The sequence below is a fragment of the Podarcis liolepis genome, assembly GCF_965112155.1.
Source record: "Podarcis liolepis genome assembly, chromosome: 9".
Classification (NCBI taxonomy): Eukaryota; Metazoa; Chordata; class Lepidosauria; order Squamata; family Lacertidae; genus Podarcis; species Podarcis liolepis.
Window position 1 is genome coordinate 40,901,326 of NC_139564.1, and position 24,703 is coordinate 40,926,028.

The following is a 24,703-nucleotide window of genomic DNA, read 5'->3' on the forward strand; positions in this document are numbered from 1 at the left end:
AACAAGGGTTCAATATAATTCATCTGAGTTCCACTTTATGTTTATTTTAGTAGAGTAGTGGGGAGCATGGATAGGCATGGATATGTATATGAAAGGTTAAGAGAATAATGGCTTTATGTTTCCATATGTAAAAAGTCAGGGATAATACACATAAACAGTTTTTGGAAAAGCAGATTTGTCACTTGCATTGTTATATCCCTTGAGAACAGTCTAGCCCATATTGTAATTAGGTCAATTGTAACACAGAGAATCTTGGAGAATAATTTGGTTTGTTTATGTGTGGGTGGATATATATATAAATACACACACACACACACACACACACACACACATATCTATATAGATAGAATGGGACAAAGTATCATTTCTTAGGTCCTTCTGTTCAAAGTGCCCAGGGTCCCAGACATGCCCACTTGAAAGTGATTGCTTAAATAACATTAATTATATAATTATGCAAGAAAAATATTGCAGTAATGAATTTATTACATTGATAGAATTTGGATGGAAATTTCCATTTGCCCAGTTTGTTAAAATGCTTTAGACAGCACTCCCTAAATGCTATGAAATACAGTTCACAAAAAGGTTAGTTGTGTTTGTTTATCTTTATTGCCTTTCCCATGAATTCAAGGAGGTTAATAGCATTGCAATAAATATGCTACCTTTTGCAAAGCTTGGACATACTCAGCTACTACTGATCCTTACTAAACTAGGCTAGCTCTTCCAGATGTTTGGAATGCTAGTTATATCTATACCTCTCAGAGTGGGGTCTGAGATCACCCCCCCCCCGCCACACCCAGGGAATGTATTGCCAAGTATGGATGGACAAATCAGTGCACATCTGGTCCATGTCAGTTTTGCATGTGTTCATTCATGAGTCTGTTCTGCCCCATTCATGCATTAATTGCATTTTTTAAAGTCCATAGAAAAATGTATTTAGAGATGCACTTAATAATACTTTATAAAATATATATTTGTACACATCTACCTCAATGTACACATTTCTTGACATATTGTATCACAAAAATGTATACTTTTTGCATTTTGGTGCATTTTTAAAGCTGAGAACTATGTTAGCTATTTCAGAGAAGCATGAAATCCAATAGATAATTACATTCTGATCTGTGCATTAGTCCAGAAGGTGTAAATTAGGTCAGTTTGCCTAAAAATGTGACCTGAACAAAATTCTTCTCCATCTGTAGTGCCAAGAAAGGGAAAAGAGAAACACTTTTGAATTTAGACATAGAGAGATACAGTTGCTACGTTTTTGGACTTGACTGGTATAAGCCTTAGGGATGTCCTGTTGCTTTTGACAATTGATGCCTGTTTATATACTTGCTTCCCATTCAACATAACTTGTTTGTTTGAAGATACAAAAGCAGTACAAATCTCCAGGACTCTTTCCTCACAAGGACCCTGACCCTGTGAAAGGCTATTCCCTGGCATGTTCTATGGCTTCGGAAATTGGGCAACACGAAACACTATTGTGTAATATGAAAACACAAACTTTATCACCCAAAAGCTTCACAGTATCAGTGAATTGTGCCACCATTCTGTGGAAGAGAATTACAATATTTCAAGTAACCAATGGACCAGTGCTACTAAGTTAGTAAATAAACTGGAGAAGCTTGTTCACATTTGTTTATTTGCCTGCCTCCCCCACCTGTAAATTCAGCTTACAGATAAAATAGGAACAGCTAAAAACATAACTAATGAGAAATATTTAGCATAAATCTAACTACAAATTTAATATATGTAGTTTATTTTTAAAAAAATACTGTGGCTTATGGAAGGAATGTTTTTTGGTGTCAGTGTCCGATGAAAAATGGGGAAACGGTTGCACACGTTAAGCACTACTTTGGCTGGGAAGTTTCCTAGAGCTTGGCTAGACAAATTCAGAAATTGGATGGTTTCTTTTCCATACGTTTTGATCTTCTCCATTGATCCCTTGATATCATCCTTTGAAGCTGTTTGTGTGAGATGAGGTTGGTGTAAAAAAGGTGAATTAAAGGTCTGTGAAATGTTAAGACAATTTGCCAAGGTGACGTTAGGGTCATTTTAGATAACTTAGAAAAAGATGAGTCTGGGGGGTTTCCCTCCAGTTTTTAAAGTTTAGCTATCCAGTGAGTCTTATAATTGCTGACCTAGTTCCAAATCAAGCTGAGGGGAGTTAGCAGCCTCTACTGACTACAATAATGTTTTGCATGTTTATTCTAGAATGACAAACACAAATATAAAAATTTAAAAAATCACAGGATGGGTGAGATTCTAAAAAACACACCAGAAAATTCAGCAGAAAGGTTACACTGTGTGTGTGTTTGTGACATGGAAGGGAAGTGAGTAGAGGCCAAACAGACTAGAATTTGATTGAAATGTCAGTTAAAAGTGCTATTTATAATCAAAGCAATTTATGCTAGTTGGCATGCTGATGAGTTCCAACAGTTAATATGCTGTACTTTCCCTTTTTTCCTTAGTGTACTGAAACTGCTCAAAATGAATCTGGTAGTACAGATACTATGTAAGGATTTCTACATGGATTTCATCCACCATTTACATAAATATAACATTGAGGAGTACAGTATTCAAATGTGCAATCCCTCCACATATAGTTTGAAATGGCACAGTTTTCAAGAGTGCTATGTCAAATGATTATTCTGAATAGGACAATATGCTTTCAGAGGAGTAAATCTTTTGCAGTAGAAACAACAGTCTTGTGGCATCTTGAAAACCATCAAATGTATTACATTGTTATGTGCATGTGGAGTGGCTGGTTCAATGAGACGTACACACACAAGCTTCTTAAGTAGTATGACAATGTTATGAAATGACATGAGCAAATCTACATGGCAATGTAGAAGGCATGGCACCACTAATTCATCACCTCAAGTAAAAACCCAAAATGTTAATGATTGCTCATGTGTACCCAGTAAACAGGAGCATTTCGAGCTCAAGGAAAGGTTATAAAAGAGTTAATGCTTGCACTGAATCAAAAGCACATTGATTGTCTAGAGGCCTAGACAAAGCAAATAGTAATTAAATAACCTCTTTCCAAGCCAAAGGCTTCCAGTGACCTAGAGATGATTAATATAGTTAATATGCCCTTCAGGAGAGAAAGGGGTTGCTAAATATATGTTTCAAACAGACACATTTAGCATCAGTCGGTCCAATGCAATGTAGTTCAGTCTGGTGAGATCCTTTCCCCCCACAAGTCTTGGCTGGGGTGGTGGGGGGAAAGAAAGTGCTTTATAATGCAAAAGACAGAACAAAGATAGATGAGGGAGTTAGGCAAGATGTCGATCGTGGCTTTATATTTCCATAAGTACTGCCTTATAACCTCTAGTATATGAAAACTGTACAGAGGGAAATGGGGATGCAAAGAAGGAAGTTCAGTTTTGTGCATGCATTGTTGTTCACAGTGAGTGCATAGTGTGTGTGTGTGTGTGTGTGTGTGTGTGTGTGAAAACTTCAATAAAACATTAAGTAGGAAAAAGGACAGCAAAGTGGACTGAATGAAAAAAGGAAGGAAGGAGCTACTATAAAGTACAAACTGTATACAATGCATTAATCATATGGAAGGGGAATACCTGTTGGGCCCCCCAAAGCACTGGAACTATATGGGTGTAACAACATGCTTTTGTGTTAGAAAAGTAAGAAAACTGATTGAGTATATATTGGAAAATTGTTCTGCATGGTTATCTTATTTAAAGGGATGTAACAGTTGTTTAGATTGGAGAGGATTTATTTTGATCCTGCAAATCTGCTTTCCTGTTATGGAACAAACACTGACCTTCTCCATAAAAGCTAAAACTGTATTCTGTGTCTGGCACAGCCTGTATGACACCGGCAGCTCTAGTGAGACAAAATGGCTTGTAAAAAGCTGGTTTTTTTTATACTATTGATCCATCTAGCCCATTATCCTCTCCACTGATTAGCAGTGGTGCTTCTAGGGTGTCTGAGAAAGGTCTTTCTCATCTCTGCTACCCAAGATCCTTTTTAACTGGAGATGCTAGGAACTGAACATGGCTTTTGTGCATGCAAGGCATGTGCTCTACTGAACCACAGCCCAGGGTGCATACAACGAGGTTCTTCTGCGTTGGAATGGGAGACTGCGACAGTGATGGTGGCTGCTGGTAGCTGTACTGTGCTAAACTGAAGTTTGTGTTCAATTCCCTTCAAAGTGTAGATTGTGAAATTGCACAAGTTTTAGGATCCTTGTGCTTCACCCTATTAAGTTCTAGTGCAGAAGCTTCCAATATTGGATTGTTAGGCTCTGCTTGTAAACCATAATTTGCAAGAAACTTGAGCAGATTCCTTGGGTCTAAGAAAATGGTTTTTTTTCTGTTGAAATGAGTAAGAGCAAATAATTGTAAATCAAAATACTTCATCTTTTACCTACACTGAGATGTGAATTGTGTTCGTTTAATTTCATTCATTTCTAAAATCTGTATGCTGCCCTTTGATGGTTTATAAAAAGGAAACAGTATCAAGCCTCATTATAGTTTTACACACTGAACACTGCAATCATATACATGTCTCCTCAGAAGTAAATATCGCTGAATTCTGTGGTCCTTACTCTCAGGAAATTGTGCATAGGAATGCAACAGTATTTGTTTAAAATAACCAGATAATACAAACAGGTCATTGTCATCCTTTTAAACTCAACTGGGGGAGGTATTTGGGGTTTCAAAATTGATAGTGACAAGTAGCAAGATCTTTTAAATGGTTTCACCTGTGCTGTCAAATTTTGAAAGAGAGCCCTGGTTAAGGTGGCAGGTGGGATATAAAAATTTCATAATAACGTGGATAAAAAAACAAAAGAGAAGGGGAGTTTTTCTTGTACCTCTGCCCTTGTCCATGTAAGTACAGTCAGCTGGAATATAGCCCGGAAACTAATTGGCAACCTGCAACAACAGTTTGCTTATTAGGGTGGTCACTTAACACTTCTCCACAAAAGAGGACACTGATTTGTGTAAAGTTTCCTTCCACTAATTCGTATGTACAGATACAAATGTAGAATTGATTACTACAATTTTAATAGATGTACAATATAGTGAGAAAGACTGAACAGGTGATCTGTGTGCTTGCTCAATCTGCTGTCCAGGTGCTGCTTTTGATGGGCAACTTCAAGGTCCCTGCTCTCCCTTCTTATGGGTCTTTATCTTTAAAACCAGACAGCTCACCAACTAGAGGATTCCTTCAAACAAAGGACTGTCCTCTGTAAAGGAGAACATATGGACACCCTATTGTTTTTGCCCATTGTGGCTGATACAAGTCAACACCCTAGCTGTTGAACAATGAAGGGGGCTAAAAACATTGTATAACTTGTTATGGATTACAAATTAATATTAATATTAATGTCACAGAGCAAGCATGGCAGTTAATGAATATTAATTCACTTGTTCCCAGGGGCCACTCTAAACTTCAAACTCAGTTATTTCGAGACCAATGCATTCACAAGCATAATCTTAAGGTACTTTATTCCTAATGACACAGAAGCTAAACTGCATGGGATGTGGGAGATTTGTGACTGGTTCTCACTTTTAGTTTTTAATTAAAAATAGCCATGGGGTGCTTTGATTTGAGTTGGATCAATGGCCCTGTGGGAGGGGCAGTCCAGCAGTTTTGGTGCTGACTCCTTCCTTTGTGCCACAGCTCTGAACTAATTTAGAGCTGCCTGTGGCTGCCTTGAACTGAAAACGAAAATATTGGGAGGTTTAATCAAAGATCTCCTGCAGTCACGTGTCATTTGGACTCATTTTCTTTCAATAAACTCCAAATTCTGCTGTAACCAATAAGCCATACTTTGGATAGTAAATTCAGTCTATGAATAACATATTTGCTAATAGGCCAGAAGTATTATGTACAATACTGACTTCATTACATTGTAAGTTTCAGCTGCTAAAATGGGACAAACCTTTAAATGGTGTGTGCAGGTTTCTATAGAATTGTTCTGTTGCTTGCTCTATTCTATGTTCTCTAGCTGACTGTTGTTCACATATTAAAAGAAAAATGTGTGAGGCAAAATGTGTGCATTTATAATGTATTTCCATAATTTCATTTCAGGAGTAACTGGATAGGCGGTGGGAAACCTTTGACATTCTAAGTCAAATATTAACAGCTCTCACATCTCAGCTCCAGCTTTGCTACTTTAGTGACAGCGTCTTGTCGCTTTGGAATCTGCTCTTGTTGTCAGCTTGATGCATCGCTTGCTATGTAGGATTTAATTCTCTGCTGCAAACAAAGTTTAAAGATTCTGTGCCCAGTGTGGGGTGTGGGATGGGTGTGTGAATTATCAAAACATGTTATAGTGATACTGTTTTTCCATAACACATTGACTTCTCCAAAGCTCCTGAATGCTCCAAGAAAATTGGGTTCTTTTATTTCAGTAAAAAAAAGTATCATAGAAAATAAGTTCTTTAAAAAGAATTCACCATGTTTTGGCTCTAGTTGAAAAGAAAACATTAAGGCTTAGACATGTGTGGTGTATCATTCATCTCCACTCCCCACCCCACCCCAGTTCATCTCCAGTTGTGTTCCTGTCTAGGAAATAATCCAAATCCCCAGAAGTAATGCATACCAAAACATAGATTTACTAGGCATTTTAAGAATGATAATATGCCACCCCAATCTCTGAGTGGTGCAAGATTCCCGGGGGTTCCAGGAGCTTACCCAGGGTTCAGTTTCCTTGGAATGAGGGAGAGCAGGTACACTGTGGTGTCTTTTCAATATATGGTTTATTTCTACATATATACAACCTGAGCCTAAAATGGAGGGGATTACAGCATTAAAACCCCCAGAAGGTCTAGCTTCTCCCATAGCCACAACGTTGGAGGCATGCACAAATCAAGCATTGGCCTCACTCTCTAGCTTCTGCCTGCATCTAGCCCAGCTTCTTCACACACTACCTATTGTGCTTCTCACTATCAGCCAGGGGGCCCACCCATTTGACGTCTGGCACAAAGCCATTTCCTTTATTATACTAACTACCATGCTTAAGCCCATTAACGCATCAAGAAGCTGGTCTGGATACTTCCAACAATTGAATCCTCCATTAGATTTTAGCTCTTGCTGGATCCAGGATGCCCCAAATTAGAAGGGACTCTGGCATCGTACAGACTAACCCCCACCCTCCCAAACTCACAACAATAACAATTATCTGGTTTGATCCACCCAGATTTTGATGTGAAAGACTGAAGTCTGCATAAGCAGGGGAGATGAGCAAAAGCAGGCATCTGATGCAGTTAAATCAGTGGGATGCACCTCCCCATTGGTTGGTATATGAAACCTGTGCCAGCCTGTTAGGAGAAGGGTGGCTGGGAGGGTACTGCTGGGGCAGAGGATCTTTGCTTCAAATAGCCAATGTGACACAGGAAGTGGAAGCAATGATATTTTACACTTTATACCATAGATGGGGAGCTCCTGTTGCTCTTGGACTCCAGCTCCCATCAGCCACAGCCAGTAGGGCCAATGGCCAGGGATGATGGGAGTTGTGGTTCAGCAACATGGGGAGCGGGCACAGGTACCTCCCATCTCCAACACCCATTTATAAAGCCCCCCTTCCCTCGTTCGTCCTGCCTCACCAGAGGTATTCCACTTGCTAACAGGTGCATTTGCAGTTTTAAATGAAAAACTAGATATACGTTAAGTTTATGTTCCTGTCATGATTCCTTAAGACTTGTCTCCACACAGCACTCTTCAGACATTTATAATCATGTTAGCCCAGACTCCAGATTTCTGGAAATCAACTTTCTGCCTAATACATAATTAAATAAGTGCCTCCAGAACATGACTAATCTATATTATAAAAATAAGAAGTAAGTACAAAAGATCAATAAGGTATGGGAGAGGCTTTGTGTGTGAATTTTAGTATTACAGATTAGTCTTGAATTTGATAAACCTTGAAAAATAGTCTTAAGATGTTCTTCCGTGATAAAAATTATTGCATGCATTGTGGTGACAGAATCAAAATGAATTCTGGAGAGTTCCTTAATTTCATGTTTTACTTGTCATGTATTTTCATATTCTGTTCCTGTCTGTTGTTTAGAAAGTTTCTACCACACCATGTGGTAGTAACATTAGCATGGGAGAAAGGATGGACCTATTGGGCAGTCTCACCATCGCACTGAGCCTGCGATGAGGACATTGTTTCTATATTTAGTTGCTTTATATGGAGTAAACATAATGGTTTGATTTATGAACAGACAGTGATACAAACAGATGTTATGCATGCACAAGAGATAACTATGTATGTAGAGCTTTGATACTCTTTTTTTGTTTGTTTTTATACTCTTGTTTCAGTTTAGCTCCCCTGCCCCTGCAGGCTTGCAAAATATTAACTTGGAAGCAGCCCTTAATTGTTTTTAAGTTATCAACACCATACTTCACTATCCTCCAAATGGTTCCTTTGTTACACTGTACCATGTTTTGCCTATGAATACTTTCTTTCTTTGGGTGTTTTCCGATGCAACCGTATAGCATTTTTAAGAACTCTACTGCCTTAATAATAAAAGAACAGCTATTTAAGCAGCTATTAAGTTAACATTTCTTTGTTTTGTACCTACTGAGAAGTAAGGAAGGCTTGAACCCTCCAATATCCCTGGCATTTAAGGTCTGATGTCTATTTTATGGGTAGTGTTCATCCCTTGAAATTCATTGACTTGTTATTTAAGTCCATTCTGAGTATAACTTAGTTTATTATAATCCTACATGTATGACCACATTTCTATCTGTGCAGAATACTTGTTTGTGTAGATATTTACACGTAGAAGAATGGCAATTATTTTTTCATACCTTCTGAAATCTCCTGCCATTTCTATATGCTGCCTTTCTTGACTAGGTTTTACTGACACTGACAGAAGCTTGATTTTCATAACTTAAATAAAAAGAACACTGCATAGAACACAGCAATAGATGTAAATATTGCAGTTTTCCCCATGAACTACTGTGTTTTACCTTATACTCAGTTTACCTAGCGTTCAATCCGTACCCAGCTGAAATTATTTGCCGTCGACTGTAATGACTTCAGCCATGGTTTTCAAAGAAGGCCAAAGAAATCTTTCTTTTACACATCTTAATAATAAAGGTAATGGCTTCATTTTTGTAATACTTGTTGCCCAGATAGATCAAAATAGTTTGATTCTGCCTCCTTGTTCCAGGAATATTTCCCAGTTACTTGGCAACGAAAAGTAACCCTTTGAGAACTCCTTTGAAATAATAATAACCCCAGTGTACCAGCCAACCTCCTTTTGTCAGACAATGAGTAAGTTTTGATCTGTGATACATAGACAATGCAAGTTGGGTTTGGTGAGAAGATGCTTGTTTTCTCCAAGCAGCAAGGTAGCTTGGTACTCAACAGAGATTAGTTTGATTGAGGTGGAGTTAAGGCTAAAGAAAGTAGCTATGTGACAAATACGGCTTCATTTGCCCTTACTTGTTCTTTCTCTTGTGGCAGGCTGAAACCTAGATAAGTTGAGTGAATCTTTTCTGGAGTGTTGAGTTCAGAGGATCATCTTGATAGAGGAAATAGACCAAATTCTTCTACATTTCTATGGTTCTATCACTGTCCTGTTTATCTGAGTCCATTATTGTTTATTTCTCTTATAACACTGGGTGCAAAAATGAGGGGGGTGGGGGTGGAAACCAGTTCACTAAAGAATAAATAAATGTGTTTATCTTGGATACACAATGTGCTTCAGTTTGTTGAGTTTTGTTCTTTATTTAAATCATGCATAGCCTCTTATTCTCTATCCCACCCTCTCAAATGGATCTTGCACATAATATCAAGCTCATATGGAGTACACACTCCATATTCTCTTCTGGCATGTAAAGTTAAGCCAACTTGTTTATATAATCTAAGTACTTGTCAGTTTGTGCTTTTTGAGTGTTGTGTGTGATTCTGTTTGCTTATGTATATTCTCAGTATGAGTAGATCTTTCGCCAACCTGGCTGGCTGTGCTTTTGCTTTGTTAATACTATAATCAGATTGGTTGGGAGACATAATGATGATATAACCAAACAACTACACTGGCTTCTTTTGCAAAAATAAACTATTTGTATATCCAGTGCTGTACAGTACTGTGTATATCTGCCTCTATGAAAAAGCACATTTTAAACACAACAGAAGACAATCTACACATATCAATGATAATGTCTTTTGCTGTGCCTTGCACAAATCAACCTAAAATCTCTTGCGTAGGTTGGGAATGAGTGAGTGGATCACACTTGCAGTGATGGTTTGACTAATACATAGCAAAGTAGTATGGGTGATATCCAGTGGCTAGTGCAAGAGTCCTTGTGCTAATGGATGGGCAAAGTTGCACAACAAAATATTCCACCTAGGAATTGCACTAGCAGAAACTTCTTACTCAACAGCAGATTTTTGTTGAATACTTTTAGGTCATGTACTTGTGTTTTCTCTTGCACCACAATGTTCCGCCAGCACTATGTGACTTTAACTTAGTGTTGCACTGGATACAGTCCTATGTATAATGTCCTTTATAATGTTTCAAATATGTGCATTGCAGGGGGTTGGACTAGATGACCCTTGTGGTCCCTTGCAATTCTATAATTATATGATTCTACCACATTAACATTTAGATCATAAGAAACGTTAATCATGTTCTAGCCAAACTTTGATGCATCCAGATGATTGCAAAGTGAAGAATCCAGGCACGTAGTTGCTGGTACTTAGCATCTGTTTTACACATTATTTTCAGAATATAACCTACTGCCAAAACATGCGAAAGAAAAGTAGGGAGTTAGGTTTTGTACATTACCTTACAGGGTATTAAAGTAGTTATATTCACAAATAGAGGAGGTTATTTTTGTTGTTGATCTGGAGACGTTCCAAATTTTCTGTACATAGAGGTACATAGGACTAGACAAATATTGCTCTTCAGCCTCCAGCAACAAATAAGATACCAATCTTTACTAAATCTTTACTCATATTATCTTATTTTAGTTACAGAGGTGGAATCTACACACATATAAAAAAAACTCTGTGAAAGTGCTTTTTTAAAAAATGTTTTGAAAAATACATTGAATTTTCATAGCTCACTGTTGCCATCCAATATACATTTGTATATTGCACTTTGCAACACATCTAAAACATTTTATTTGCAGCTGTGTAGCTGAGTCCTTAGTGCCATTACTCCCTGTAATTGCACCATAATGGCCGTGCTAGTTGATGCTGCTAGTTAATTCGCCCCCCAGCAGCGATCATTGCAGAGGTTGGTACTGTCCCCATTGGACATGGCAGGCACACTGTCACTCACTCACAAAAGAACACAAAGTCTGGAAGTGTCTTTATGGTCAGTGAAGGTCCTCTAGGATTGTGCCAATTAATTTGGAGAAGCTGTAATTTATCCAGCTGATCTCCAGGTGAATTTCTTTTGAAATAATATGCATCCACCAGAGGAGAATAAGAGGACCTAATTCTCAGTGGTATATTGGAAGCCCGTATTTCTTATATCTAACCTTCCCCTCCTTTTTTTGTACTGAAAAGACGAGTGATACTGAATGGAATCCTGGAAAGATACACGAGTGAATGTAGTTTTCTTTTGGGGCTTATCCACATGTGCCTTTCCTCCGCCCTTTCCAGGCGTGGTCTGCACTTTAAAGCTCCATGTCCAAGTGCCCCTCCTTTTTTTTGCTCAAGAGTTTTCCCCATGAAAACCCATTCTTAAAAATTGAATCGGAGTAAATGACAATCCCTCTACCTTTTGACATAAATGCCATTTTGAAGTATATGGTGTTGAAGGTGGGTTTGTGGATTTTTAATTCTTTGTGCAATTGTCCTAACCTTTCAAAGTACTGGACTGGGTGTATTCTTGTTCACACACTACATCTACCATTTGGCTCTGTGTTGTATGAAGTAATTGAACATAAGGTCAACTGTGAAGTCATGCTTGTGTGTTGCAAAGCCAGAGCCTGCTGAATTAAGGAAGCTTATGTTTCTGAAGTTGAACCAAATTCAACAAATGTACAAATGCAGTGCTTCTCTTTTCTGTTTCATCTTTTGTTGCAGGGATATAAAGCCACAGTTGTTCCTGTCATCTTCTGCTGTCGGTTAATAGAACAGACATGTCCAGCCCAAACTAGAGAAATTCACAACTTTGGTGAACAGAGACTTGTGCAGTATGTTCTGTACCAAACTGAAAGACCTGAAGATCACTGGCGAGTGCCCTTTTTCGTTATTGACCCAAAGTGGGATTTCAGATGAAAATGAGGATGAATGTGCAGAAGTGCCAAATAGTTCCAAGGCTGCTTTGCCAATTTGCAGAGAAAAGACTACGCACGGGAACCTTCCACAAAGGAAAACCAGCAGGAGCCGAGTGTATCTGCACACTTTAGCTGAGAGCATCTGCAAACTCATCTCTCCTGAGGTATAAATTATTATGATGCTTTGATGAAAGTAGTCTAAAACACCATTCTAAGGGAGGTTTTAGAAGAAAGCCTTTTAAGCAATAATTATAAAAGCAAGACAGTTTTCACTTGATGAATGCTCCTTTTCAAACTCTGTTCTTGACGTTGGGTTCTGTTTTCATTTCTAATTATGCCTAATCCTGTAGTTTGAAACCTTTTGCATTTATTTAATCTTATTTTACTACATATTCTGTGTTTAGGGAAAGGAAAGGAAGGATGATTAAAAGCAACTCAAATATGAAATGTTTACTCACACATTGATTTAGCAGTTACTTAGCAAAATTTAAAGAGGTTAGCAACCTATGCGAAGTAAGGGTGGATAATACTTTGTGCCAGATGAACCATGGCAACATCTAGATGGAGCAGGTTTACCCAGATTTATTCCATGTCAGGGCACCTTAATTTATTATAGCAGTGAATTTGTTGCAGCATTGATGAGAGAGATGCTTTCTGGAGCTTATTGCCATTCTGGCATACTAACATGTGAAAGTTTGGAACCATGTGAGTGGGCCCAATCACATAGGTCTTTCCCAACCAAACATATCCTGTAAGGAAGACGTAAGATGAAGGATCTTTGCAACTGGCCTGCTGCACTTGGCTTCCTAATGTTTTGATGACAAAATAGGAAGCCATGGGGAAGCAGCTGTGGTAACAAATGAAAAACCCAGGATTGCAATCCCGTTATCACAGCCAACCACTAAGTTATGTTTTAGACCACATCACAAAAAACAAAAGATATTGTAGAGTTGGAAAAGATGCATGGAAAAGAACTACTGGAAACCATCTAGTTTTAATGGAAAACAGTTGGAGCAACCTACATATAAATTGGTACAATATTGAAAAATTGATGTGCAGATAAGTGTGGCTTGCACTGAGCACAATAGAGGGGGTGGTGTCTGTCATCTCATCTACTGAGCACTGCAGAAGGAATGATGCTTGCTAAAGCCATGGTGTGGGTAGAGAATTGCTGGTTAATAATAATAATAATAATAATAATAATAATAATAATAATAATGTTATGGAAACTGAAAAGGGGGAAATGAAAACTTATGGATTATAACCACAAACTTTCAATCCAGAAATCCAATACACTATTAAGGGCAAGGGCAATTTTGCTAATTGGATGCCAAATCTTTACATGTTCTTTATTACACATCTCAGCCCCTGCTTTTTATGGAATGTCTGTTTTTTTTAGTCTTCTCCCCATTGTAGTTGTAGGAAAGGCATCCATAACTCAAAAACAGTTTATAAATCCATGGGAGAGTGTGACAAGAATCAAATTTAGTGGGCAATGCAGCATTCCTTAGTGAGACAAGTAGCCTCCCAACATTGAGTCAGACTAGTGGTTCATCTGTTTCAATGCAGTCTAGCCCAAATATCATCAGTTTTTGGGATTCACTGAAGCATAGATCTTTTTCATTGCACCAGTGTATGGGGTTCTTTAAAAAAGCGATTGGGCAAGTTGTCTTCCACATGCAAAGTATACTGCCTACCAGGAGTAAGGTATAATATTCATGCTGCTGTCTTTTAATTAAGGGTGCTTAAGCTTAAGCTCATTTACCTGAGTGTAAACTCAATAAGACTTATTTCTAAATAGACATATATAGGATTGTGCTGTAAAATATATACTAAAAGAGACATTTCATTTTGTTTATATTTAATGTTGCATACTGTTAATGTATATACTGAAATGATAGGATTCAGATATAACCATAGAACCTTCATTGTTACCTCTAGACTTGGCTTGCAGTTCATTGAACTGGTACACTGACTGAGAAAAATGTCCCAACATTGCTTTCAAAGGTGCAGATTGTTGCAAAGGGATTGACTGCATTATATGTGTGTGTGTGCGGGGGGGGGGGGAATACGCCTATCTATAAAAACTGGGGCGGGGAGATTTCAGGCTTGCTGGATTTACCAGCAAGCTTTGTTTATTTCAGCATCCTAAATTAGAGAGAGGGAGTCATTTAGTTGTTGCTATCATTAAATAACTGAGGCAGAAACCCTTGTTGATCTACTGCAAAGCACCCAGAGATCTCCCAGTAGATTGTGACCAGCTTTCTTTCCCCTGCCTTAGATGGTCTTAGATTTGTTTAAAAGTTACTATCTCTCGTCACTGGATGTACGCAGTTTCCACATGGAAAACTCAAAAAACTGAGAAGGTGACTATCGTGCTCTGGATCAACACATGCTGCTTCCATTGACGTCAGTGAAAGGTTGTGTGCAAATATCATGGGGAGTGTATAGTGTGGCCCAAAATAGCATTTGATGAGATTCAAGATACTAGCAAATTCATGTGGGGCTTTGTTTGTTTCTTAATTCGTTGGTTGGTTTGTTTTTTAAGAAGATTGTAAGTCCAGACTCAAATAAGGAGTTGGAAAGCGCTGCACATATTGTTTCTGTTTAGATATAAATATTAATTACATCTTGTTTTAATAAAGTATAACATTCGTTCAGTTGTTCTTTTTATTTCAAATGTAGAACATAGCCTTCATTACCAGTGTAGTTTTTTCTTGAGGCAGCATGGACATACTTCCATTCTTCCTCCCATAAAACTGCTGTCTACAAAGTTCTGTGTGTCACACAACAAGGTTAATGAAAGACACTAAAACATTATGTGCCCAAGCTTGGAGATCCTGTCATTTTCACAATATGCTCATATATACTGACTCTCATATTAGGAGGCTAAATAGATAAATAGTTCAATCCTCCATTGGGGATTTCCTGCACTGAGCAGGGCATTGGACTAGGCGACTTACACAGTCCCCTCCAACTCTATTATTGTATAATTTGGGCATTCTGATACATATATAAGTCCTGAGATACAGTTGACCAAACTTCATTATGTGTTAACTGAAGGGAATTGCAGCATTATCTTTCTGTCAAATAAATACTTCCGTCCTGAAAGCTTCCATGTGTTCCATTTTCATATGTGACATCTATCCTTCATTTCAATGAACTGAGTCAATACAGACACAGATCACCTTCCTTCATTGAAATAAATGGACAGGCACATACAAATGGGAAACTATGTGTGCTCATCAGAGAACTCCATGATTAATCACTGAGTTGGAAGGGCTGAGGAGTAACGAAGTGTAACCAGTGGATATGAGCACACTGCATCTTCATTTGTCCACAGTGGCATGTGAATATGGACAGTATTTGGAGAGTAACATCTGTAGCTGGGCATCTTATCAATGGAATGGGCTGTGTAGTAAATTTCCATAACAGTGATACGGGCCCACAGTTGCTTGTTGTGTTAGTATGGGAACTTACAATGTGATCTCCCTGATCCATATCTAGTCTAGTGGCAGGTGCTTTGGCACAGAATGCTGGCCATCTGAAAACATCAGTCACATTACACTATACCATAATGTAGACAGGACAAGTTGGGGACTGATGATCTACAAATAGGTGTGTTCTAATTTTGGATAGAATTGCATTCTACCTTTAGTATAAGGTTTGCAGCTCATTCTAATATGAAATTTTAATATATGAAATGCTTAAACTTGACATTTGAATTAATATGACTTTTCTCCTTTCAGTATGAAAGGTTATATCTTGCATTTCAGAGGACACTAGCAAATAATAAAATAAAAGAAATCAGGTAAGTTAAATAAGTTAACTTTTTGCAACCAATAACAAGGGCAAAAACCAAATAGGAAGTTGGATCCCATTTACGGTAATGACTGCACAGATTATATAACAAATCCCTATGTTAGTGAAATCAGGTACCATAAATGCCAAACACAGCCTTAAGTATTAAGGTATCAAACAACAATTCAACATTAAGACACTGGAAACTTTTATCAGTTTGTCATTGTACCAAGACTGAATTTTGAGCAGTATTCCCTTTAGAGTTTTCCTCTCTCTATTACGAAGACATTTTGTGTTTGCCTGTTCCTACAAATGGGAGTTGCAAAGTTGTCCCTAGGCATGAGAACTAATAGCTTTAAAAAGTAGCTGACTTTTACTTTTATTTAAAAATATATTCAGCTATATATTTTACCTAAGAAAGGGGGAGGGGGTTGCATAGGAGTCATGAATCTTTATAATGAAAATTCAGGTCAAAGCAGGGATTGGACTAGGAGGCAAAATTTCATAGCAGTCTTGCCTAGTCTCTGATCCTGCTACTCTTGGAAGCTAAAATTCCTTTCATAATAACTTGAGTTTGTAGAACTTGAACACTGTGGCACTATGATTTTAAGCTAACTCAGCTGTGAATCCTACTGATATTCGAGTGTAGGATTTGCTTCCAATTACTTGGCGGTGGTGGTGAAGATACAGAAAGATGCTAGTTCTTTTGCTAGTGGTTGTGTAGGAACAGAATAGGTTGTATGAGGAAGAGACACAAAAGCATTGGCTTGCTTAATTGTTTTTCTGCAAAATTGCTTAGTTAGCAGATAAGAAAGAGTAACTAAATTTTTGAGTAAATGGGAATCTATAAAGTTTTCTCAAATTAACTTTGCAAATTGGGTTGCTTATCTGTTGTTGTTTTTTCCAGGTTTTATCACCTGAAAATTAATTTTTACTGTGGATTAGGTAGTTTTTAAAATTCTGTTTTGCATCATTTATAGGAATTCTGAGGATAGAGAAGACTTTGAAAAGCTAATCACTGACCATGCAAATGCATCAGGTAATGAGATATCTATGGCAAGCAATTCCACTTAATGCAATTAGTTGATGCTTATTAAACATTTGAAGTGGAATAAGTTCTGCACACACCACTCACATTTGTAACAAGCAATAGTGAGGGATCATGTTGATGCAGTTCATATTTTGAGGACACAGTAGGAGATAATAAATTACTTTCAGGGCTAACAGTGCAGTCTTCATTATATGGTGTTGATTCAACCTGGCTTTGGCTACTGTGGGAGGTTGACAATACGAGCAGATATTTTCTAGTGCAATTGTTGCTTAGTTTAAGAAAATATTTGTGATGCAGAGGATTTATATTTTCTAGGCATTCACTCAAACTACTTGGTTGCTAAGAAAATGTTATCCTTTCTGCTTTATTGTGATACTAAGTGCTTTGTGTCTATTACAAACAAGCACATCTGTTGCAGTAGTGAGCATATGTGCCTTTAAAAACAAGCTTCATTTTTTTAAAAATATATATATATAGCTCAGGAATGGGAAACCTATGGCTTTCAATGTATTCTTAAACTCCAACTCTCATAATCCCTGCCCTGGAACTGATGGGAACTGGAGTCCAGCAACATCCGGAGAGTCATAGATTCTCCATCCCTGCTTTAGAAGGAGAGCACTCTCTCAAGCAGCCCCATAATACTTAAAGGGGTTAAATATAAAGAAATCTCCCTTCCTCCCCAAGTCATTTGGTGATCTCTTTTGCTTTGTTATTTTGCTTTTTTGGATGGGTAGCTGCACACTCCTTCCTCGTTAGTATTGGAGTACAGCGGTACCTCTGGTTAAGAACTTAATTCGTTCTGGTGGTCCATTCTTAACCTGAAACTGTTCTTAACCTGAGGTACCATTTTAGCTTATGGGGCCTCCCACTGCCGCCGTGCCACCACTGCATGATTTCTGTTCTCATCCTGAAGCAAAGTTCTTAACCCGAGGTACTATTTCTGGGTTAGCGGAGTCTGTAACCTGAAGCGTCTGTAACCTGAAGCATCTGTAACCCAAGGTACCACTGTACACACCTCCTCTGCAATGTCATCTCTCTGTCATGAGGTGATACATGAACATTTTGGCATTTCTCCTCTAGAACTTGCACGCATACCACATGTGTTGCTTTCCAGTGGACAAGTGCCACCTCAGACTCCAAAATCCATGTTTGCTACCAAATGCTTAGTTCAGCTCTTAGATTTTAGTAAACTCTAATCCACTTCTTTTTTGTCCATCTGGAAGGACTCTTATTCATTGTCCTCCATTGGAAATGGTTACCAATTTTTTGCTCAAAACAAATAGACGTGAAAAGTTGTTATAACTTGTCCAAATGATTTCTAAACAGCTTACAACTATAAAATAAATCCATAATTAAAATACCTAACATAAAAATTCCTTGGTTAACATATACAATAAAACAATTAAAGACGTAACAATTAAAAGTTTAAAATATTTAAAATAAAATAAAATTGCAAAGCAAAGTCAACAAGTACTTTGCTCCTACCATATGAGGTTTTGTGAGAATGAGAGGAGATGCCTCCAGAGACTGATCTGAAATGGCTTTGTTAGTTTGAAGGTGTTTAATAGTGGAAAACAGGTTTGGGGTGAAAGAAAATGAAGTGCAGAAGGATTAAAAAAATAAATCAAAGGCATACTGTTTAGAAGAATGCTGGTATAAAATGTTTTAACTTTGCAGGAGTTCCAGTAAACATTATGAAGGAATCGCTTGGTGAAGAGCTTTTCAAAATATGCTATGAAGAAGATGAACATATCCTAGGAGTTGTTGGGGGATCCCTGAAAGACTTTTTGAACAGTTTCAGTACTCTTCTGAAGCAGAGTGCTCACTGCCACGAAGCAGAAAAAAAGGGTAGACTTGAAGAGGTCTCAATACTGTGCTTGGAAAAGGACCCAGATTTCTTAAACGTGTACTATTTCTTTCCCAAGAAAACAACCAGCCTCATCCTGTCCGGCATTATCAAAGCAGCAGCTCACATTTTGTATGAAACAGAGGTTGAAGTGACGGTGATGCCCCCTTGCTTCTGCAAAGATAGCGCTGAGTTTATTAACCAGCCATATTTGTTGTACTCTGTGCAAGTCAAAAGTGCAAAGCCATCTTTATCTCCCTGTAAACCTCAGTCTTCTCTTGTGATTCCTGCTTCCATGTTCTGCAAGACTTTCCCATTTCATTGCATGTTTGACAAGGATATGGCTATTCTGCAAGTTGGCAATGGTATAAGGAGACTGTTGAGCAGGAGAGAATTTCAAGCAAAGCCAAACTTTGATGAGTGGTTCGAAATCCTGGCCCCTAAAATAAACTCCACGTTTAGTGGGATCATGACAATGCTAAACATGCAGTTTACTATAAGAGTGAGACGAGGGGACAGCGCTCTTAAAAGGTCAACAGGGGTAAGAACAGGTTTATCATATTTATATTTCTTATTTCTTCATCCCATCTCTAATTCAAGTGTGCAAATGCAATAGTAGCTTTGGAAGTATTACACAAGGCAATGAATGACTCCTCCTCCCATTTTGGGGGGCTTTGACATCGGGAATTTTGAATTTGAAGTTTCTCCTCATGTAAGTTTCTTTTCATAGCAAAAGCGCAAAAATGAAAGCATAAAAAATTCTTGCATTTATTTGTTAATGCTCCCATTAACAATGGAATGCTTGTTTGAAGTAAGCTATTCTCCACTTGTTACATTTGTTTTGGGGTCATTCCACTTTGGACTGCAGGTGAAGGGAATGCATGTTTTAACATTACCTCATGAGGAAAAGTCTGTACTCATGGAAAACAAGCATGTCAGGGAGAAAGCTAGGTTAAAACTCCACCTTAAGATATATTTCAATAAGGAGGTTTTTTAAAAAGCAAACAATCACAGGAGAGCATGTAAACGTATTGGCCCTTGCCAGAAAATCTGTAGGATAGCATGTAAGCTGCATCCAGACCCTACTCTGAGTTTTCTAGCTCCTATTGACCCCTATTTGTGCATGTGAGGTGCCTCTCCTTACCAAATTACCCAGTGGGAACAATAGTTGTTAAGTTCCACCTAGTAGAGGGACAGCCCCTATTTATCTAAAGCTCTTCAGAGGTGTTGAGATTTGTGATTTTATAATAATCATTGAGCTTCTAACCCAAAGCAGGTTGTCTGGAGAGAGTTTGGTACTATGGCTTAATAACTTGGCTATCGCTGCATTAGTAAACTTCCATAATGCTCCAGAAGTCTCACATCACCTCATCGTTCTCTCATTGTTTCAGGTTATGGACCTTAAAGGACAGATGATCTACATCTTTGAGTCCAGTACCATCTTGTTCTTGGGATCCCCCTGTGTGGATAGACTAGAAGACTTTACAGGACGTGGCCTCTATCTTTCAGATATTCCGATTCATAATGCACTTAGGGATGTTGTTTTAATAGGAGAACAAGCCCGAGCTCAAGATGGACTGAAGAAAAGGCTAGGAAAACTTAAGGCTACTCTTGAGCAGGCACACCAAGCCCTTGAAGAGGAGAAAAAGAAAACAGTAGATCTTCTGTGCTCTATTTTCCCCGGAGAGGTTGCACAGCAGCTGTGGCAAGGACAAGTTGTACAGGCCAAGAAATTTAATAATGTGACAATGCTTTTTTCTGACATTGTAGGGTTCACTGCTATCTGTTCCCAGTGTTCACCTATGCAGGTTATCACAATGCTCAATGAGCTCTACACTCTCTTTGATTACCAGTGTGGAGAGCTGGATGTCTATAAGGTAGAGAATTTATTGCACCAATTTGTCCTCCTAGAGAGGGGAATCAAACTTGTAAGGTTATTTGAGTGATATAATGCAACTTAGAGGGGATGGTGTTAATCTGGAATAAGTCATTTAACAAATTATATACCTCAGAATGCAATCCTCGGTGCATTTAGTGTGGAGTAAATTTTCTAGCTTCATTGGCACTATTTATGAGTTAATGCCTCTAGGACTGATGATAGAACCTCAGGGATGGTGGATGAAAGATAAATATTTTGACATTTTTGTCATAATGAAACACCACAGTAAACCAGATTTTACAGCTCAAAATAATCTGCTCCAGCAGCTGGCAAGTTGCATCGTGCAATTAGCACACCAGAACTCAAGTTCATGTGAATCTCAAGTGGGTGGGTGCGCTTTGGAGGGGACAGAGTTATGGGCAACCCTTCCAAGTGTGTTCTGTGTTTTCTTCATGTGATTTTACTTGTGTTCTAAGTTATGTATTTTAATGTTCAGGTAGAAACCATTGGAGATGCATACTGTGTGGCTGGAGGCTTACACAAGGAAAGTGAGACCCATGCTATTCAGATTGCATTGATGGCTTTGAAAATGATGGAGCTGTCCAATGAAGTGATGTCTCCACATGGAGAGCTCATCAAGGTTAGCATGTTATCTCACATTCACTAAACTACTGATATTTTAAATACTAGCTGGTAGAAAAAAATGTTCCTTATTTTCATTTTTCAGTGAAGTATTACCTAAAATGCTTTTCTTTCACAATGATTCAATTTACCTCATGACCAGTGCTCTAAATTCATTTGTGCTTTTCTGTGCAGAATTGGGACCAAACCAGGTGTGATGTGAAAGATCCATGATCAAACCACCTATATTTTAGAATTTGTTTCATAGTATTTGTACAGTGGGAGGTGCTCTTTTGAGGGCTGGAGAAGGTGGCTTTAACCCTTCCCTCATGCTACTTTCCCACAAAAGTTTCTATTTGCCCCACAAATACTTGATTTGTGGCGGTGACACCTTTGATACTGGCTTAGCTGATGTGTTGCCACTGGATGTTCAGTCGCTCAGAGTACAAAGCAGTTTGAAATACAGATTCTGTGAAGAAAGAGAAAGTTGTGTTTGGCTAAAAAGAAACCCTCACATGGAGTCAGATTGAGGACAAGGAAGAGTCCTAGGATGTGGGCAAGTTATGACATAGATTGCCCCAAACCAAGGGGTCTGAAGAAAATGAAAAAGAGCAGAGTAAGAAATGAACCAAGACAGGAAGTTGAAGGAATGATAGGTGGCTTGGGAAAAGGGCAGGAGAGATGGAACTGAGAGAAGAAGAGGATAAGCAGCCTGAAGGAAATTATGGCTGGGGGACCACAGTGCTTAAAGTCACTGTTTAAAGTCAACTGCTTAAAACTATTGGCTACCTCTGTCCAAAAGGACTGGTAAGGTCAGGGGGCAGGGTTGCTAAAGAAAGCCATACCAAGGTGTGGAGTTCATAGGAGTTATTCCAGCTGCTGTTTCTATGGCAGCATTATCACCTGGCAACTTTTAGAGAGTAATGAGAGCCCCAAAGGGGCCAAGGACTGAGTTTTCAATATTGATCTGAACTGCACACCACTTTCCTTGGCTGCAAGATTCTACAGAAAAGATAAATATGCCTTCCAAAAATTATGTTTGGAAGATTTATTTTCAGCCCAGGCAGCATGTGAACATGAATCACCAAGTGGACATTAATAAAAATCGGGAGAGCACAGCTGGTGTGCTAAGCTCATCTTGCAGTCACTGTTCTTGCCGTCCAGTACAGTTACCAATGGCCTTTCTCACAAAGACACTTTGTCTAGCCAGAATCTCAGGGCCATCTTTCTTCCCAGACTGCTAGAATTAATCTTCTTTTCCACTTGAGTTTCCACTGGTGTCTCATCAGCCCTCACAGACCTGATCCTAGGCTGACATCCCCTCTACTTTTCTGTCTCTTCCTCTGTTTTATCTCCTTTCCCCAGCAGGGCAGTTTCCCGCCCTGAGGCTGCATTCACATGGCAGCTTATACCATGTCCTTGATGCTTTCTTAACGGTGAGATTTCAGACAACATAAGAGCCACTTCCAGAACTATAGTGGAATATAGTGAACTATAGTCAAATACAGCACATGTTTAGCATTCATGCCCATTTTATTTACAAATGGGTTTCTTCTGGAAGTAAATTACATGGAAGTGAGCACTAAACTTGTACTATATTCCACTATAGTTCCACAATGCAACCTAGCAGTACATGTCATAGATAGTGTTATTGGGAAATGTAGCCCTTAGACTCCACAGTCCTATTCCATAATGTTAGATTTTCCAAGAAAGGGACTTGTGTGTTATCTATCCCTAGCAGCTGGCATATGGGCTTAGCTCTTGGACCTTATCAGTAGAGGTTGTTTACACACAATGTTTTCAACACACTTAATAATAGTCAGCTCTTACAATATTTGACACTTGCTGTGTAATTGTATTCTATCTCAAAAGCTATCTCAAAAGCAAACTACTAATATCCTAAATTGGGTTTTCATTACTGTTAATCAGCATTCCTCTGGAAAGTCCCCTGGGTGCCCATAAAACCACGTTAATGTCACTGTGGATAGCTCAGTTGGGAGAGTATGAGACTCTTAATCTCAGGATCGTGGGTTCGAGCGCCACGTTGGGCAAAAGATTCCTGCAGTGCAGGCGGTTGGAGCAGATGGTTCTCATGGTTCCTTCCAACTCTACAGATCTACAACTTTATTATTTATCCCTTGCTTTCTTGTGGCCTACTAAGTATGAAGCATCTGTCTAGTTTTAGGCATAGCATGAAGAACAGCAGTTCGTGCCTCATGAGATATTGTACCTTACAACTCAGCAAATCCTTAATTGGTTGTGGTTTCACTATAATATGGGAGGCTTTGCCAGTTCTCTAAAATTCCAAAGGCACCGACCCCTCCAATTCTTGGGTAACACCTGTGAAATACACTTGGAGTCGAGAGTGGATTTCATGCTCTTTATTCAGCTCATAGTGTGAAGAGGAATGGAAGTTCTCCCAGAATGTCTGATTTATATACATTATTTACACAATGGGCCCCACATGATTGGCTACCCCTAGAACAGGCTGCTATCCGCAAGCCCGAAGCCTGGGGGCGCTGAGCTCAGCGCGCCCCAGGCTTCTGGGTGCAGGCAGCTCTCCGCTAGCCATCCCATGGCTTGCGGAGAGCTGTGCGAAGCCCGAAGCCTGGGGGGCTCTGAGCTCAGCGCACCCCAGGCTTCGGGGTGCAGGCAGCTCTCCGTAAGCCGTGGGAGAGCTGCTCGAAGTCGCGCAGCTCTCCCACGGCTTGCGGAGAGCTTCCTGAAGCCTGGCGAGCGAGAGGGGTCGGTGCGCACCGACCCCTCTCTCCAGGCTTCAGTGAAAGCCTGCATTTGCCCCATAGGACGCACACACATTTCCCCTTCATTTTTGGAGGGGGAAAAGTGTGTCCTATAGGGCGAAAAATACGGTAATTCTGGGATTCTCCTGTAGGCCAATCAGGTTGTGGATTCACTTCTACCTGGAGCTGGATTGGGTGGCTCCTGTGGACCAATCAGACTGCTGCATTATGAATCCTATTCAACTCAGTACATAACAACATGCCTTCTGCTTTCTGGGCTTGATCACTTCACTAGCAGGTGGATGGATCCTAGTTGAGAGAAACATTTACATATTTATCTATTGATTTTAGGTTTCTAGGAACTGGAAAACATGTATGCATCGCAGAGTATATTGTTGGATTATATTAGTAAAAGTTTGAGTTGAGAGTTGAATATGCATCCATCAGTCAGTGCAGGCGTTCTCTTGATCCTTTGGGCTTGTGTAAAGAACTTTCAAGTGATTGCCAACGCCAGCCTGTAAATTAGGAGACTATTCCTTGAACAGTAA

The 24,703-nt window shown here is 39.0% G+C and overlaps 1 protein-coding gene across 1 annotated transcript in view; it reads left to right on the forward strand.

Moving 5' to 3' along the window:
* GUCY1A1 (guanylate cyclase 1 soluble subunit alpha 1) overlaps positions 1-24,703 on the forward strand; it is a 35,334-nt gene that overhangs the window by 5,962 nt on the left and 4,669 nt on the right. The window contains exons 2-7 of the mRNA XM_083520013.1: positions 12,023-12,380; positions 15,966-16,027; positions 16,998-17,056; positions 18,746-19,455; positions 20,306-20,791; positions 21,290-21,433. Of these exons, the coding sequence (XP_083376139.1) occupies positions 12,135-12,380; positions 15,966-16,027; positions 16,998-17,056; positions 18,746-19,455; positions 20,306-20,791; positions 21,290-21,433 (1,707 nt within the window). The 5' untranslated portion in view covers positions 12,023-12,134. The remainder of the gene's footprint in view (positions 1-12,022; positions 12,381-15,965; positions 16,028-16,997; positions 17,057-18,745; positions 19,456-20,305; positions 20,792-21,289; positions 21,434-24,703) is intronic.